General features: G+C 49.9%; 1 protein-coding gene across 3 annotated transcripts; it reads right to left on the reverse strand.

Moving 5' to 3' along the window:
• Positions 1-382: 382 nt before the first annotated feature.
• On the reverse strand, positions 383-10717 carry CBY2 (chibby family member 2). 3 transcript variants are annotated; one of them, XM_047755658.1, is made up of 3 exons: positions 10643-10717; positions 10032-10112; positions 558-1775 (listed from the first exon to the last, which is right to left on the reverse strand). In XM_047755658.1, the coding sequence occupies exons 1-3, from the start codon at positions 10715-10717 to the stop codon at positions 558-560; spliced, it is 1374 nt and encodes a 457-aa protein (XP_047611614.1). The 3 variants fall into 3 exon arrangements, with proteins under 3 accessions (XP_047611616.1, XP_047611614.1, XP_047611615.1); XM_047755660.1 differs by lacking the exons at positions 10032-10112; positions 10643-10717 and adding an exon at positions 9017-9086 and having other exon boundaries at positions 383-1775; XM_047755659.1 differs by lacking the exon at positions 10032-10112.
• Between the last annotated feature and the right edge of the window lie 7754 nt (positions 10718-18471).

The following is an 18471-nucleotide window of genomic DNA, read 5'->3' on the forward strand; positions in this document are numbered from 1 at the left end:
GGTTCATCCATTGTAACAAATGTACTCTGGGGGGGGGGGGATGATGGCAGTGGGGGAGGTCGTGAGTGGGTGGGAGGGCAGGGGATGGGAAATCTCCATACTTTATTTTTTTAGGGCCACACTCTGGGCCTCTGGAAGTTCCCCAGCCAGGGACTGAGTCCCCAGTGGCAGCTGTGACCTACACTGGGTCCTTTAACCCACTACCGAAGCAGGGGATCCAACCTGGCCTTGGCAGCAGCTGCCCCAGCAAATGCCTAACCCACTGTGACACATCTGGAACTCCTCTGTACCTTCTGCTCCAGTTTTCTGTGAGCCTACAGATGCTAGAGAGAGAGAGCCAGCGAGAGAGAGAGAGAAGGCAGAGCAGCACGCAGGAGTTAGCGGCCCCAGCCTCCTCACGCCTTTATTACTTCTCTGAGTTGAGCAGGTCGCCCTGGCACAGGGACCAGCGGGTGGGCGCCGGCGGGCGATGACAGGAAGGCAGGCGATGTCGTTTGCCCCCCCAGCTGGGTGCCTCTGTGCGCCTGGGGGGCGGTGGCGGGGGAGGGGGGGGGGGCTCAGACCCTGCTGGGCTTCTTGGGGTCCTTGTTCTTAGCCGGCATGAAAGCGTACAGCTCCTCAATGAGCATCTCCATCCGGGCCGTGACCTCCGTCACCGTGTCGATGACGAGCTTCTGCTGCAGCTTCAGCTTGTTGTTCTCCCACAGCGCCTTGTTCTCCTCCTGGAAGATCCGGTGCTCCTCGCGCAGCGCGTGCAGGGCTCGGTTCTCCTCCTGCAGGAGCCGGTTCTCCTCGCGGAGGACCTGCAGGCTCTGGTTCTCCTCCCGCAGGGCCTGCAGGGCCTGGTTCATCTCCCGCAGCAGCTCCAGCGACTGGCTGCCGTCGGGCAGGCTCGGGCCCGCCTTGCCCGCCTCCTCCACCCCGGGCGCCCCGGACAGGTTGCTGACCATCTCGCGCAGGGCACGGAACGTCTTGGCGTCCTCCTGCGGCCCCGGGGGGCCCTTGGGCTCCTCGAAGGGGGAGGAGAGGCCGGCACCCTGGTCCGGCAGCAGCCCGTGGGGCTCCTCGTGGGGTGAGGACACCGGTTTGATCTCCTCGGCCGAGGCCGCCTTCTCGTCCGGCTGGACCCAGTAGGCCTTTCTCTGCTCCAGCAGCTGCTGCAGGGCCCGGTTCTCCTCCCGGAGGAGTTGCAGGGTGCTGTTCTCCCGGCCGCGGTGCACCTGCAGGGCCGGGTCCTTCTTCACCGCATCCATGGCCGAGGCGGTGTCCTTGTGCAGCAGCGGCGAGGATGCTCTGCTGTCGTCGCGGCCCAGTGCCGCCTGGTGCTCCTCCCAGAAGACCTGCAGGATCTTGTTCTCCTTGCGGAGGGTGCGGTTCTCCTCGCGCAGCGCCTTGTTCTCCTCCCGCAGCGACTTGTTCTCCTCCTGCAGCAGGCACTCTTTGGCCAGCCTCTTGTGATGCAGCTTGTGGTGGAAGGACGAGGACGGGGAGAAGTAGGGGGACTGCAGGCGGCAGTTCTCGCTCACCCAGCGCCCGTCCTGGAAGACGAACATCTCGTCGCTGAGCTGCACCCGGGGAGGGTTGTAATCCAGCTCCAGGTCCGCCTGGGAGGTGGGGCGCTCCATGGGGTCCAGGGGCACGGAGGAGAAGCGGTTCAGCGGGTAGGAGTGCTGGCTGACCACCCGGCGGCTCAGCCTGGGCAGGGCGGCCTGCCTGGCACAGCGCGGGGCGGGGTACAAGTTGTGGAGCCTCAAGAAGGGCTCGGCTGTGCCCCTCTGCGGGAGAGAACAGGGAAGCCCAGAGTTAGAGAAGGCGTGGGGGAACCCGGGGCTGGCTGACCAGGGAAGAGGCTGGGAGACCCTGCAAGAAACCCAATCCGGGAGCCTCGACTAGCGCAGTGGGTGCTTCTGCACTTGGCCTCTGGGGTTCCTCCCGAGGAAATACGTCCATTCTCCCTACTCGCGACAGTTCTGTTCTATACAGTTCCACAAACTCATAGAATGCACGCATACTGAACCATTGCCAGGAGAAGAAACTCAGGTTCCCGCCAGCCTCTGGTCACATTGTCCTCAACCAATCAATATAAAACTTTGCTTTCTGTTGAAAGACACCTTCCTGAAAATGTATTTTTTTATTTATTAACATCAAACTTGCAGCCAATAGCACTGTACCGTATTCTTGTCTCTGTAAGGCACCTCAATATCTTCTTGAGCTTAGGACCATGAGACAGCACGTCAGCGCTATGCTTGAGCGCCACTGTGGACAATGAAGTCACTGACAAAAAGCGTAAAAGTGTGAAAACAACAACATTAAATAAACTGTGAAAAGAGCACTATTTTGCATTCTGAGAGCTGAAACAAGAAGGCGCCTCAACTGGAAACATGTACATCAGGGAACTTAAATTGTTCCTTATTCTCTACATGTCCACGAATAACCACAAACATGCCACGAGTATTGATTTTGGAGTTGCAAACTAATTTCAGTGAGAAAAAAAATGGGCAAATTCACACACATGGAATCCACAAATAATGAGAATCCACAATGTATCATGGAGGTTAAAAGCATTGATGTTGGGAGTTCCCGTGGTGGCGCAGTGGTTAACGAATCCGACTAGGAACCATGAGGTTGCGGGTTCGGTCCCTGCCCTTGCTCAGTGGGTTAACGATCCGGCGTTGCTGTGAGCTGTGGTGTAGGTTGCAGACGCGGCTCGGATCCCGCATTGCTGTGGCTCTGGCGTAGGCCAGTGGCTACAGCTCTGATTCAACCCCTAGCCTGGGAACCTCCATATGCCGCGGGAGCGGCCCAAGAAATAGCAACAACAACAACAATAACAACAACAACAACAAAAAAGACAAAAAAAAAAGCATTGATGTTGGCATCAACAAACTACTCTTGAGTCCTGGCTCCACTCTTTGATCAGTTACAAGAACAGGGACAAATTCCTGTGAGCTTTAGTTTCTACTGTCTTCCATTTGGGATAATTGCACCTACTGCTTTGCCTCATAGTGATATTTTAGGATGCAAAGAGGTCATGTATGAAAGCACTAAGCATGGGCTCTGGCACACTTCTGTTACCCTACAGGAAGAATAAACACTGATCAGCTACCCCAGCTGTAGGTGTGCACGCACAATTGGCATCACCCCAAGAGCCAATCGTATTGTCCAAAATGACAGTGCTTTGGGGAAGTCGCATCTTCTCTCTGGCCCCCATCAGGCTCATCCTTCATTCTTAGCCACCCCTGAGTCTGTCCTGATAGCAGCCCCTTTAGCCCAGAACAATGTGGTGCTAGCTCAGAACAGAGTCCAGCTGATCATTTTGGAAAGAAAGGGCACCATCACTGAGCAATAAGAGTTCCACATGTGGTGATGAAGATTTCAAGGGATTCATAAAGAGGATTTCATGACGGCAGCCACGCGCCTCAAGACCACCACGAAAAAAGAGGATCCAAGCCACAGAACTCAAATCCAACAAGCCAGGAGCTCTCACACTTCTCAGTACAGAAGAACCATCTGAGTGAGTTTTTTAAATTACTTTTAACATTTTTTTGTTAAAGTAGAATTGATTTACAACGTTCCTTCAATGTCCACTGTACAGAGAAACAACCGAGCCCCCCACTACACGTACATATTCGTTTTTTTCCATACTATCTTCCATCATGTTCTAACCCAAGAGACCTGAGGGAGCTTTAAATGCAGGTTTCCGAGCCTCTACTTGGAAGTCACTCACTCTTCCATCTGCATTTCTAACCAGCTCCCTCAGGTGATCCTGGCTTCCAGGGGTGCCAACCGCTCTGAGCCAGGTACAGCGAAGCTTGACCAGGTGAGGGTTACACCACAGCTAAAGGCTAAGGGGTCAAGACTGGGGTCACACAGAGTCTCATCCTGGTTCTGTCGCTGGTGTGGAACTGGAGCGCTCCCTCGCCCTCTCTGAGAGCCAGCTTTTCACGAGTACAAAAGAGAGTCTTGCTTTTATCCAAAGGGCGCTTTCCAACATCGAATGTCAGCAAACCGTACCTGTACAATGGAAGTAATGACTCGTGCCCTGCTTGGTTCACAACACCGTTGTGAGGGCTGAATGAGAGAACGAATGCAAAAATGTTTTGAAAACTGCCAGGTGCCATAGAAGTGGAAGGTATTGTTATTGAGAAAAGGAGGTTTCACTAATGGAGAAGAGACAACAACTGCAGCAATGAATTTAAATAAAAATAAGATCTTGAGAGCTGCTTCTAAGCACACCAAAAGCATTTCATCCGAGTACCCTGCAGTGCTCTCCAAAGAGTAATTCCTCCTTTCTGAGGTTAGTTTCACAATTTGACAGCTAGAGAAGATAGAAAATAAGTCAGGTTGTCCACGTGTATATTATGCATATATATAAATATATAATTTGTGTGGTGTATAAAGTTGGTTAGAATTCTTTAAGACCCAAAGAACTAGATAAATAGAAGGCACGGTTCTATGCCATTAACTCTGCAATAAGCACATGTCATTAACTTTGTAAGGAGGTGCTTAATCTTCCAGAGAGCGAGGGGGCAGGGAGATTCTGCCAACAGAACCTTATTTACTTTAAATACATCCAGCCTCCAGGGTTTTCATCTTTCTCAATTGGGAAAGCACACAGTGGCTCTGGTGGCTGAGCTTGTGATCAGATTGAAACTCACTGGGAAGATCCCACACCATTTCCTTGTAAATTTAAGGTGCCTTGATCCCAGACTGGGATGATGAGTCAGGTCAATAAGGAATGAATTGTGAGAGGTACTCTTCATCCTCAAAGGATGAAGCAAGGCAGGGCTCCATCTCTGCAGACATCGTGCCCTCCAAGATTTACTGTGGAAATGTAGTTTTAGGAGTTCCCATTGTGGCACAGGGGAAACGAATCCGACTAGGAATCATGAGGTTTCGGGTTTGGTCTCTGGCCTTGCTCAGTGGATTAATGATCCAGCATTGCAATGAGCTGTGGTGTAGGTTGCAAATGTGGCTCAGATCCTGCGTTGCTGTGGCTGTAGCTGTGACTGTGGCGTAGGTTGGCACCTGTAGCTTCAATTGGACCCCTAGGCTAGGAACCTCCATATGCCACAGGTGCAGCCCTAAAAAGCAGAAAAAAAAAAGAAAGAGAAAGAAAGAGAGAAAGAAGAAAAAGAAAATGTAGTTTTAGTCAGCAATGTGTATTCCTACCATGAGAAGGTGAGGGATGAAGTTTTGTGCTAGGTCCTGAGCTCAGCGCTCCACTTGCTGAATTCATTTACTCTTTACAACATTGGCTTAATGAGGTGTTATTGTTATGCCCACTTTACAGGTAGAGAAATTGAAACTCAGAGACATTAAATAACCAGCACCAGTACACTCACCAAGTCACAAATCCAATTCTGGCTCCCTGAACTTATGTATAGGAAACACATGGAAAATTTCAAACATACACAAAAAGAGAGACGGTAGTCTAATAAATTTCCATGTAACAATCATCCAACTTCATCAATGATCAAATCAAGGCCACATTTGGTTCATATCTATCTTTATGCAACTCCAGAACCACTGCCCTGCCACTGGGTTCTTTTAAAGCAAAATATCATTTTGGCTTATCCAGAAATACATCAACGTGTATTTTTTTAAACAAAACCACAATGCCATTCTCATCCCTTTAAAATTTAACAATGATCCCTTAATATCAACTGATTCAGAGATCCTTCCATTGTCTCTTTTCTTTTCATGCTCTATTTATGCTTCCTCCATGGTTATGTTAATGAATCAGCTAAGGTTAATTTGGTGACTGTCCATGGACCCTGCCCTCAGGGAATTCCTAGTCAATTTGAAAATAAGAGCATAGCACCAATTATTTCCTGATGAAAATGAGGGAGATTGAAGTGTGGCCAGCATTAATGCTGGCAGTAAAGTATGAGGGACAGGGCCTGGACATCATAAAACTGAAGAGAGTCCTGGTTCTGTGCTGTATGTGTGTATGGCCTTTATAAAATCACTTAATGTCTCTGCCTCAGTTTCCGTAACTAGAAAATGTGGATGCTAGCATGATCCAGAGCCACCACATATGTTTGTGCAGGCTGTACAAAGCCCAACTCTAGAGCTATTCACACCTGTTGTTGCAGTGTACAACCTGTGCAACCATCCAAAGCAGTTTTGCTAACATCTGCCTTATTTATTTCAGAGAGTTTGTTGTAGAGTTAAAAAATAAAAGGAGAATGGCATCTTTTTTATAGAGAGATACAAACAAGCAAGAATAGTGTGGGTTCAGAAGTTGCTTATCATTTCCTTATACTGTATGGAACAAGGAAAAGGGAATAACACTTACTGAATGGCTACTATGTGATGGTGTGCTAATTGATTTCCGTATTTATAGGCAATATCTTACTGAAAGGAGCTACTGTGTTTCTACCTAAGATCACACAGCCAGCAAGGGTTTAAAACCAGGATATCTGACTCCAAACTGCATGCTCATTCTAGCACTTCGCAATGTCCAGATATTTTATTATGCATGTGTGTTGTTATCATTACTTTGCAGTGGTTCTCCTATGTCCCATCCCATCTTCTCCCCGGATGAATAAAGTATAATTCTCTAGGGACAGTGACCCATGCCTTACGTTTTTTTGATGTTCCCAGTCCTGGGAATTAGGACCACACATTTCACAACAAGGGGTTTGTGCCCATAAAAAGCTCCTGGAACACCCGGAAAGTTCCAGAGTGATCCCAGCGCCCAGAGCAGCCTGGCCAGGTTTCCCATGAAGAAAAGGATTGGTCTCCTCCCTGATCTGTGGGCAGTGCCCTGGCATGTGGATGCAGACCCAGGAGGTGGGAGAGGAAAAGGTGGGATTCCCCATGGAAGAAGGGGATGCAAGAAAGGATGCAGGAGGGGAAGACTCATAGCTGTGGGGTTCTTTCCAAAGGCTTTATTAGCAAGGCAACCAAACACGTTGGCCTCAGAGCAATGTGCTCCCAGCTGTGACATAAGTAGGATGCATTTGTGCCGAGGGTCCAGGAAGGGTTCTGGGCACCAACATCTCCCGCACAGATGCCTAAATCCCCCCTGTGGTTGGGAATCTGTCCTTAGCATCAGGCCTGTCCTCCTCCCCGGCATCTCGTGTTTTGTTTTTTGTTTTTTTGGGGGGTTTTTTTGTCTTCTTAGGCCTGCACCTGTGGCATATGGAGGTTCCCAGGCTAGGGGTCTAACCAGAGCTGTAGCTGCTGGCCTATACCACAGCTACAGCAACGCCGTCTACAACATACACCACAGCTCACGGCAGCACCAGATCCTTAACCCACTGAGCAAGGCCAGGGATCGAACCCACAACCTCATGGTTCCTAGTCGGATTTGTTTCCCCTGCACCACACTGGGAACTCCAACCAAGTCCATTAAAGCCCTGCTTTGGCAGCATCACTGAGGGTTACAATCACAGAACATTCAGCCACCAGAGGTTCCCTTTCAGGCATGTGAAGCTGAGAGGCCCCAGGATGCTGGAAGGAAAGACCAGCCACGCCACTAATTTTCAGACCAGGTGACAAGCCTGAGCCTCATTATCATATTTTTAAATTAACTCTGCTCCCGAGTGCCATGAGAAAGTCAATGTTGGTTTTCATAAATGCCACCAGATAAGAGGATAATTCACAGGTCAATGTGATTGATCTTGATAGAATCATAACATTAACAGCAAAGAGGATAAAGATGTCATCTGCCATCCTCTGTGCTCATTTTTGCTAATTGTTGAACACAGAATCTTCTGACATCTTCTTCCTAAAGCTTATTCGAACTGGCAGAGGTGCAGGCATGGTCAGCAGAGTCCATAGCTTCTGAAGAACAAACCCAAACCCAGGCGACTGGGACAAGCGAACCGAGAGGGATGGGGGGCGGCAGGAGTGGAAGGGGGTCGCTGTCAGAATGCATCCTGACCTGGTGTAGGTCCTGCATTAATGGTCTGGCAGTAAACAGTGCCTTTAGGAAGTTCCCAGAGAGCGCTCACTGGGGAACTGGGACCCCCCACCCCCCCACCCCGGAACTGAATCGTTATGTACAAAAGGACCCAGGAGGGGAGAGAGCTTGGGCACTGATGGTTAACGTGCTGGAGGGAAAGAGCTCAGAAAGCACAAATCCTTAATGTGAGGAAGAAAAACTGGAAACCAATAAGACCTGAAAAGACCACAGGGTGATAACAGTGAGCCATAGGCATCTGCAATGTAACTGAGATGCGTGCCTGGCGGCTTGCTTGGGAGCCAGGAGGCCAGAGGCGCTTTCTGGCAACGCAGGGCTGCTTGTGCCTATCCCCTGCTACAACGAATGGACTCGGTCTCAGAAGGAAGCAGAGTGTGGCAGAGACCTGCAGGGAGCTCGGGGGTAGGCAGTAAAGATGGGGGGAGGGGAGGTACCATGTCCTAAAAGCCAGGGAAGACGCAGCTGGTCTGTGCCCAGCCGGGGGCACAGCAGAGGAAGGGGCACTGACCTGGTTTCAAGCCTCCAGCTCCAGCCCTGCCTTACTAGTGGGGCTTCTGGGGTTCCCGGTTTCAGTTCCTACACAGTCTCCCTCACGCTGCTTGGCCCCATGCCCACCACGTGATCACATCACACATCAGTGCTCAGGGCATCTCCCTCTCTCTCCGTGTTAAGCAGATCGGTCCTTGCCCTGCCGCCAGCCATGCACCATCTCCTCTGGGGAGGTCCAGTCAGCACACTGGTCCCTCACAGCCCTAGAGGTGGCCCAGTTCAGATCATCTAAACTTACAGACTACAGCCACACCACCCTGAGCAAACCGGACCTGAACGCGCCCACATCTCATCTAAACTTAGAGACGCACCCTTCCCCCACCCAGGACTGCCGGCCTGGAGCATCCTGGTGAGGGTCCGGAACCTGACACAGGACTTGTGCCCCCTTAGCAGGTGTACCCATGAGGCCACACCCGTCCGTGTGGGGCCCCCGTGCGCAGCAGCAGTGCCTCACGTCCTCCGAGAGGCCAGGATGCCCAGGGGCAGTCAGTCCTGTTCCTACACAGCCCTGGACAGAGCTCTCTGGGTGGCTACCTCTATGCTGGATTCCTCCGCCCTACATTTCAGCCCCTCTGGCTGCACCGCCATGATCTTCCAGCAGGGCCTTAGGTGACTCTGAAGAAGCAAGGCTGCCCCCCCTTTGTGACATAGCCATGGAAACAATCCAATCAGGAGAACCCCTCCAGGGAAACGGCTGCTTAGCAGGCGGAGAGCTGAGAATCTCCAGCCCGTCATCCATTCACGGGCTTCCATTCGGAATCCTGCAAGCCCCGCCCCCCTACACTCTTGTCTTGGGCAAAAAGCAGGTATTAATTCTCCTGACACCCCCAGATGACCCTGCACCCCTTGGGCTGAGTCCTAGGTTGTCTCCTCATGGGTTCAAGTCATATGTTTTTTGGTTTTGTTTTTTTTGTTTTTCTTTGTATGGTCACACCCGCGGCATATGGAGGTTCCCAGGCTAGGGGTTGAATTGGAGCTGTAGCCGCCGGCCTACACCACAGCCACAGCAACATAAGATCCGAGCCTCCTCTGCGACCCACACGAGCGCTCACAGCAACAACGGGTCTTTAACCCGCTGGACGAGGCTAGGGATCGAACCCGTGTCCTCATGGATACTACTTGGGTTTGTTAGGGCTGGGCCGCAGCGGGAACTCCAGGTCTTGCGTTTTTGATTCCAAGTCTCAGATCTCATTCTCTGCCAGCCACCTCCCAGGACCTGCCAGAAATCCAGAGAAGTTGCAGAACAGCCAATGCCAAAAGATCTAATTTTGGAGAGACTGGCTTATTTCAGAGTGTCACAGAGATTTCAAGGGGTAGGGCAGGAAGATCTTATCAGATCACCTAACAAGCTCCCTCCCTACCCCCCATTCAAGACTCAGAATGGCTTAAGTGCCCTCCCCCAGCCACACTGCTGGCTTGGCAGCTGCCCTACAACTAGAATCGGAGGCCTTGCTGGCTCTGCCTGCTCCATGTCCTCAGGCTAGAGTTTTGAAAGGGGAGGGTTATTCTGGCTAACTGAGGGGTTACGTCCTTCTGTGATTATCCCTACCTGAGGCAGAACCACATTGATTGGAATTTCTAGGCTTTCACATCTGGTATCTCTTTTTCTTGTAAGATTTGGCCTCGAGTGCTGCGGAAAAGAGAAAATAAATGGATTTCTGCTTCCCAGGCGCCGTCTCTAGGCCTCAGATGCTCACCCAGAAAACAAGACTTTCTACTGCTCACTTATCCCTTCTTGTTAATAATGTACTTTATGAAAATCTGAGTCTGAAAGGATGTGAAAGTGATATCTGATAAGATATTTTACAGTTGATGGCAAAGCCTTCTGAAAGTTTTTGGAGTGGAGATGCCTAAACCTACCACCTTTTCTAAGATTCTTTTTTTTTTTTTTAGGGCCACACCCACAGCATATAGAGATTCCCAGACTAGGGGTCCAATTGGAGCTGTAGCCACGAGCCTACACCACAGCCACAGCAACACTAGATCCAAGCTGCATCTGCGATCTACACCACAGTTCACGGCAACCCCAGATCCTTAACCCACTGAGCAAGGCCAGGGATCGAACCCACAACCTCATGGTTCCTAGTCAGGATTCGTTTCCACTGCGCCACGATGGAAACTCCTAAGATTCTTATTTCTATCTCAAGTAAAAAGCCATACCAGTGTGAGGTGCCAGGTATAGGTCCTATGCAGAAGTTGGTCACCAAAACACTCAGAACATTCCAGACGTGACATCACAAAACAATATAGGGTTTTTCGAGGCTCATGGTCTCTCTCTGAGCATCAGAGATGGGAATGAGGTATCTGATGGTCCAGGGGAGATCACCCTGGCTGTGTCCACGTGGCTGGTCAGGGTCAGTGTGACACACAATAGCCCAAACACTGGCCCCCTGTTTAGTCATCCTGGCTGATAATCACGTGCCCACAGCCAGGCTGGCTGATCCCCGAGCCTGTGTCCAGAGGTGGCATCTTCTACTTGGATGACTCAGGAAGGAAGAACCCCAAATGGAACTCTTTCCAGACCAAGAGAAAAAAATGTAATCTAGGATTTTTTTTTTTTTTTGGACACCAGCCAATCCTTCCATCTCTGACACCAATGACACATCCTACAAATCAATTCAATTCTGACTCGAGTTGGTCCCAGGTCCCATAAGTTAAAGGGTCCTGTCCCCCCAAACTGCTCCCCACTTCAGATGCCCATTGCAAGTCTTGGGCCACCAGTACTTCTAACTAGCCAGCTATAAAATCAGGAGGTCCCCACAAGCCACTCCTCAGTTTTGATAATTTGCTAGAATAGCTCAAAGAACTTAGGAAAACACTTGACTTACAAATACAGTTTTTGGTTTTGTTTAATGTAAAAGACACAGCTCAGGAACATCCGGATGGAAAGGATGCTTAAGGCAAGGTGTGGGGGAGAGGAACGTGGGGCTCCCACACCCCTCAGGCCATGCCACTCTCCTGGCATCTCCAGGTGTTCACCATGGACCCTGGAGCTCTCCAAACCCTGTGGTTTAGAGGGTATTATAGAAGTTTCATTATACGGTCATGATTGATTAATGCATTGGCCTTTGGTGATTGAATAATAGAAAATGCATCTATCACTCAGGAAATCCCAAGACTTTTGGGGGAGCTCTGTGCCAGGAACTGGGAAGTAAGACCAAATGTATACTTTTGCGAGACCACATGCGGAAACTGCTGACACCTGGGCTTCGTGAAAGGGGCAGCCTCGTCCCCCGGCTTCAATTCTGTCAAATCCTTGGCCTCTAGACACAATCAGTGGGAACCCACCGTGTATCTTAAGTCTCCTATCAGGGGGAAATCTTCAGCTCCACGTTATTAGACCACACGCAAGGGAAGGGAGTGGTGGGCCAAGGTCCCTGTTAACAACCCAGCGGAAGCTCCCACACCCAAGTTCCAAGCAAGCCTCGCTTTAAGAAAATCCGATACATGGAAAAAATCAAAGATACACACATGGAAAAACCAAGGTCATTAATCACATTATCAACACATTTCTCCTTTTACATGGAACCTTCTCCAAGGGTTTCCTTTTTAATTTTTATCTTATTTCTTAATTGATAGAACATGTAACATTAATACAGTGCAGGAATGCCAAGGATGTGCAATGGAGCTCTAGAAATTTTTCATCTGGCAGAGGCTCCTTGGCTGCCCGCTAGCATCTCTCACAAGCGTCCTATCTTAATAAATCTATTTCTCGCCTGTCACTTTGTCTCTCGCTGGATCCCTTCTGCGCGGAGGCATGAAAAACCTGAACCTCAGTGAGTGCAGACACTGGAACTAAAACTCCCAACAACTGAAAGAGGTTAAGAAGCATTCTTCCTTCCAGGACTTATCAGAACCCGTCCCAGGGCCACTCAACACCGACTGTGAAGAAGAACCCAAGTTTGCATCTACCTTGATCCTTAACTGTGGCCCCATTTCCTCTCGCAAACTAGAAAACCACTTCCTATTCTCTCCCAAAGGAGGGCACAGTCTGCTCTGGTCTCCTTTGCCTGCCAAAGCAATAAAGCTATTTTTCTCTCCTTCACCAAAAAAAAAAAAAAAAAAAGCAATTTTTCACCTGGCCAAACTGAAACACTATGATGGTCCTCAGAAGCCACCTTTTGGAGTTCCCGTCGTGGCGCAGTGGTTAACGAATCCGACTAGGAACCATGAGGTTGCGGGTTCGATCCCTGCCCTTGCTCAGTGGGTTAACGATCCGGCATTGCCGTGAGCTGTGGTGTAGGTGGCAGACGCAGCTCGGATCCCACGTTGCTGTGGCTCTGGCGTAGGCCGGCGGCCACAGCTCGGATTGGACCCCTAGCCTGGGAACCTCCATCCATATGCCGCGGGAGCGGCCCAGGAAATAGCAAAAAAAGACAAAAAAAAAAGAAGAAAGAAACCACCTTTCTACTTTGCTGTTTCTGTGATTTTGACCACTTTAGACACCTCTTCTGAGGGGAAGCATGCAGTATTTGTCTCTTTGTGACTGGCTTATTTAGCCTAATGTCCTCAAGATACCTGCATTTTGGAGCATGTGACAGGATGTCCCTTTTTTTTTTTTTTTAATTGGCCCCACCTATGGCATGTGGAAGGTCCTGGACCAGGGATCGAACCTGCACCACAGCAGTGACCTAGGCTGCTGCAGTGAGACAGCAGACCCTTAACCAGCTATACCACAAGGGGACTCCAGGATCCCCTTTTTTAAGCTGCATAATATTTCTTTGTGCTCAGAGACCACATTCTCTTCATTCATTCATTCACTGATGAACATCGGGGTGACTTCAACCTCTCTTTTCATTTCTTTTCTTTTTTTCCCCCCACACTTTTTAGGGCGGCAACCATGGCACATGGAAGTTCCCAGGCTAGAGGTCGAATTGGAGCTACAGCTGCCAGCCTACACCACAGCCACAGCAACTCAGGATCCGAGCCGCATCTGCCACCTACACCACCGCTCACAGCAACGCCGGATCCTTAACCCACTGATCGAGGCCAGGGATGGAACCCGAATCCTCGTGGATACTAGCTGGGTTCATGAGCCACAACAGGAACTCTGGTTTCAACGTCTTGACCGTTGTGAATAACACTGCAATGAACTGGGGTGTGCAAATATCTCTTTGAGATCCCGCTTTTAATTCTTTGGGGTATATGCACAGAGGTAGGAGTGCTGGGTCATGTGAGTTTTATTTTTAATTTTTTGAGGAATCTCCAAACCGTCTTCCATAGCAGCTTTGCCATCATTCCCACCCACAAGACACAAGGGTTCCCATGTTTCCTCATCCTCGTTGACACCTGTCCTGTTCTGTTGCTCTAAGGGTTTCTCTACGTGATTAGCTCTCATACTGTCGGAAAACACAATTCAGTTTTCCCTAATACCCACACCTCATGGAAGCACCTGCATATCCACTTTTGAGGCTGAGCTGGGAAGACTAAACAGGGAGAGAAGTAGCTGGATTCATTTCCCAGGACTGCGCAAACAAAGGACCACAAACCAAATGGCTGAAAACAATAGAAATGCACTTTCTCCCGGTTCTGGAGGCTGGAAGTCCAAACTCAAGGCAACCGCAGGACCAGGGGGCTCCCTGGGAAACCTGTAGAAAGAAAGCTTGCTCACCATCCTCTGAGCTTCTACAGGTTGTCAGCAGTCCGTGGCCTGCCTGAAAGGCATGGCAGCGCCTCAGCCTCTGCCTCGGGTGACAGCGGCATCCTCCCCTCTGCGTCTATATCTGCTCTCTTCTCCTAAGGCCACCCTACTGTCGCATAACCTCACCTTAACTAATTACATCTGCAATGACCTTATTTCCATACAAGGTCACATTCAGAGGTCCTGCCTGGGGGTTATGACTTCAACAGATCATTTTTTTTTTTCCTTTTTATGGCTGCACCTGCATCATATGGAGGTTCTCAGGATAGGGGCTGGATCAGAGCTACAGCTGCCAGCCTATGCCACAGCCACAGCCAAACCAGATCCAAGCCAAGTCTGCAACCTATGCCGCAGCTTGGGGCAACAATGGATCCTTAACCCACTGAGCAAGGCCAGGGATCGAACCTGTATCCTCATGGAGACTATGTTAGGTCCTTAACTTGCTGAGCCATAATGGGAACTCCCTTGACATATCATTTTGAGGGGATGCAATTCATTCCATAACGTAAGCTAATGTTAGCCAAACATATAAGGAACATCAGCACTGTGCTATATACTTTATATGTGTTGTTTTACTTAATCAGAATTGCAGGCAAATATGCAGGTCTTGCTACCCTTGATATAAGCCCACCCTTGGGGTCCCTAAACCCATTGCTCTGGACCATCTCAGCAAGTTCAAGTGTACGCTTTCACCTACCTACCTCTCACACCAAGGGACACAAGCTCTGCCCTGCAAGGCTCCCCAGGGACGAAGTAATCTGCTAGTAAGCCTGATGTACTTTATGACTATTATACATTATTCATATTTATTATTATTCCCATTATATCATCCTGCCTGCTCTTAGACCCCTGGTGTTCTCCATACTTTTTTGGGGGGAGGGCTGTGGCATGCAACAGCTTGACATGGGGTCTCAGTTCCCAGACCAGGGATTCAACCTGGGCTGCAGCAGCAAAAGTGTGGAATCCTAACCACTAGACCACCAGGGAACTCCTCCACACTTTGGCCATCTGGCCCCTAGTTCCTTCCAGGGTGGTAAAAATCCTTAGCCCAACCCTGCTCTGAGGCCACAACTGGAGAAAGAATATCATCCATTCAATACCACCCACTGAAGCATCTCGGGTGTGGTTTTCTAGTCTGACCGCCAGAGTCATACCCATGATATCAAGAGGAGCTTACAGTAAAGTTCACTCCTGGAAAGGAAATCTTGCTATTGAATGATCATGAAAAGGCCCAGCGTCCAGACGCGGGTGCAAACCCTTCCTCTCCCCATCACAGCACCAGCTGGTCTGCGGAACCCTCCTCCGATGGGCATCCAGGGGTGCCTCTCTTTGCCAGCTCCCTTCTTCCTTGCCTCTGCCATAGTCCATCCCCTTTTCTCCTCAGAGGCACTACTCCAGGGCCAGGGGCAGCCACCAGATTTCTGAGTGACAGCGATGGCTCTCACAGCGTCAGGGTGATATTCTCCACCGTTATCTGATCAAAGACCCCACCTTGTCCTAGGAGGGGGAGGGCTGAGGGACAGAGAGGAAGTGCCTGGGCAACGGACCGCCCTGCCACGTTAGATGGAAAAGAACGTGTACTGAGTCCAAAGGCGGGGCACTGACAAGAACAGAGGAGGCTGCAGACAGCAAGGTCACGGGCACTGGCAACGGCAGACCTGTGTGCACATCTGGAGGCCCGGAAATAATCATTACCATGTGTCTTAGTCGGCTCTGCCTGCGCTAACAAAATACCATGGACCGGATGGCTTAACAACGAACATTTCTTTCTCAGTTTTGGAGGCTGGGAAGGGCAACACCGAGGTGCTGGCAGATTTGCTTCCTGATGAGGCCAGCTTTTGGGTTTGCAGATGGCCAGCTTCTCACAGTATCTTCCCATGGCAGAGGGAGGTGGGGGAGAGAAGGAGAGAGGGAGAGGGAGGGAGAGAAAGAGGGAGGAAGGAAGGGAAGAAAAGAGAGAGAGAGAGAGAGAGGGAGCAAGGGAGAGAGAGTGAGTGTTGTGTTCTGCTCTCTCTCCCACTTGTATAAGGACACTAATTCCACCTTTAAGATTTCACCCATGGTGACTCAGTCACACATACATGTACACATTCTTTTTTCTCACATTATCACACTCCATCATAAGTGACCAGACATAGTTCCCAGTGCTATATAGCAAGTCTCATTGCTAATCCATTCCAAAGGCAAGAGTCTGCATCTATTAACCCCAAGCTCCCAATCCATCCTGCTCCCTCCCTCTCCCTCTTGGCTGAGAGAACACTGTAAACCAGATATAATAAAAAAAAGTTTTTAGGAATTCCCATCGTGGTGCAGTTGTTAACAAATTGGACTAGGAACCATGAGGTTGCGGGTTCGATCCCTGGCCTTGCTCAGTGGGTTAAGGATCTGGCGTTGCTGTGAGCTGTGGTGTAGGTTGCAGACGCTGCTCAGATCCCGCGTTGCTGTGGCTCTGTCGTAGGCTGGTGGCTACAGCTCCAACTGGACCCCTAGCCTGGGAACCTCTATATGCCGCGGGAGCGGCTCAAGAAAAGGCAAAAAGACAAAAAAAATTAAAAACATCACATATTAAAAAAAAAAAGATTTCATCCAAACCTAATTACCTTTCCAAAGCCGAACCTCCAGATACCATCACAGTATGCATTAGGGCTTCAAAATACAAATTTTGGGTGGACATATGCAGTTCTTAACACTATGTGACCTGGGCAAGTTACCCCACTTCTCAAAAGCTGAGTTTCCTCATCTCTAAAACGAGGAAATTACATCTAATTCAACAGCGTAAGTAACAAAGCCGACACTTAGCAAGTTCTCAATAATCATGGTTTTGGCTCCTTCATATAAAATTGCCTTGCTCCTTTTGACTTAAAATCCCGAGCAGCTGACACCTAACTGATGCTGCTGTTAAATCGATTTGATACTACAGCTTGGGTGAGGACTTATTTGTTTGCTTGATGAATTGATTTGCCTTTGGGGTTTTTGTTTTGTTTTCTCTTTGTGGCCACACTCACGGCATGTGAAAATTCCTAGACCAGGGATGAAACACAAGCCATAGCAGTGCCCGGAACCACAGCAGGGACAATGCTGGATCCTTAACCCACTGAGCCCACCAGGGAACTCCTTCCTCTTGCTTTTAAGGGAAGAGCATTTTAATACCTGGGTCCCTTCCTCTGCAGCAGGACACATGCATCCATAACCCAGTGCTGAAAAGCTTCCTTGAGACTCTTCCCCAAGTGCCAGTTATTACTCAGATTAACACCATCATCAATCATCCACCTTCCGTGAGCACCCACAATTGGTGGGTGCTACGCAGAGCGCGGAGGCAGACATGCCTCGTGGGTTTCTAATCTAAACAGACAGGTGGAGCAGAGACAAAGGAAAGGGCAAGCAGGCAGCCAAGTCTTCCTGGCTTTCCTTGCCTGCACCTTGTCTGGTGATGAATCACAGGAAAATCCAACACTCAGGAGGGGCCACAGGAGAACACGGGAGCCCTGCCCTTCCCCAGAGTCACAGAAACTGCAACTCCTGGTCTGGGAGTCAGAGATGAGCTTGCGGGGGCGAGGCGCGCGGGGAGGGGGGGGGGGGGCGTGGCAGCGGGGGCGTGGTGATTGTTCTGAGCTTTCTCTCATTGGTGAAGAAGGGGATGGGGATTTGCATGGGTGTCATAAATTATCGTGAGGCCTGACCTCTCCCAACTGCATGGTGTGTTTGGGGAGATTTATCTTGGCCACATAGGGCAGAGGGTAGCTCTACGCTGGAGCCAGAGGCGCAGCCCGAGCCGAGCAAGGCTTTGGATCACGCTGCTCTTGGGACAGGCCGGGAGCTCTCGGCTTCTGAGGAAGCAGAAGGCAGCAGCCAGAAAGAGCAAGGGAGTTTGCACACAGGTCTTCGGGTGACAAATACAGACCAACTGTTGCAAAAGTCTGGGCGGGAAGTTAGTAGAAAAATTGAATGTCAGCTCTCGGGGGTGGCTGGTTGAGATACATAGTTGTTATTGACAGAAGAATCAGTCACATTTGTGGGAATATTGAAGGAGCCCACGGAAGAAGCAGGGGCTGGAAAACAGGGCAAATGACACTCCCACATTCCAGGGATAACAGGAGAGCAAATCCTTCTTGGTGGAGTCAGAAAGGAGACCTGTGAAGGGCTGGTCCCCATAGTTAACCGAAGCTTGGTGAGGGTGGGGTCTCTAGAGCCTGTACCATCCTCAATAAACTTCCCTTCTGAATCCAGGAGCCACTAGAAGGCCCCCCAAAGTTCCGACACTTTCCTCACACTAATTTATTCACTCGATCCAAGAGTGAGTCTGTATCAAAAGACATCCAAGAGTTCCCGTGGTATCTGGATGGTAACG

This window comes from Phacochoerus africanus, chromosome 13 (genome assembly GCF_016906955.1).
Source record: "Phacochoerus africanus isolate WHEZ1 chromosome 13, ROS_Pafr_v1, whole genome shotgun sequence".
Classification (NCBI taxonomy): Eukaryota; Metazoa; Chordata; class Mammalia; order Artiodactyla; family Suidae; genus Phacochoerus; species Phacochoerus africanus.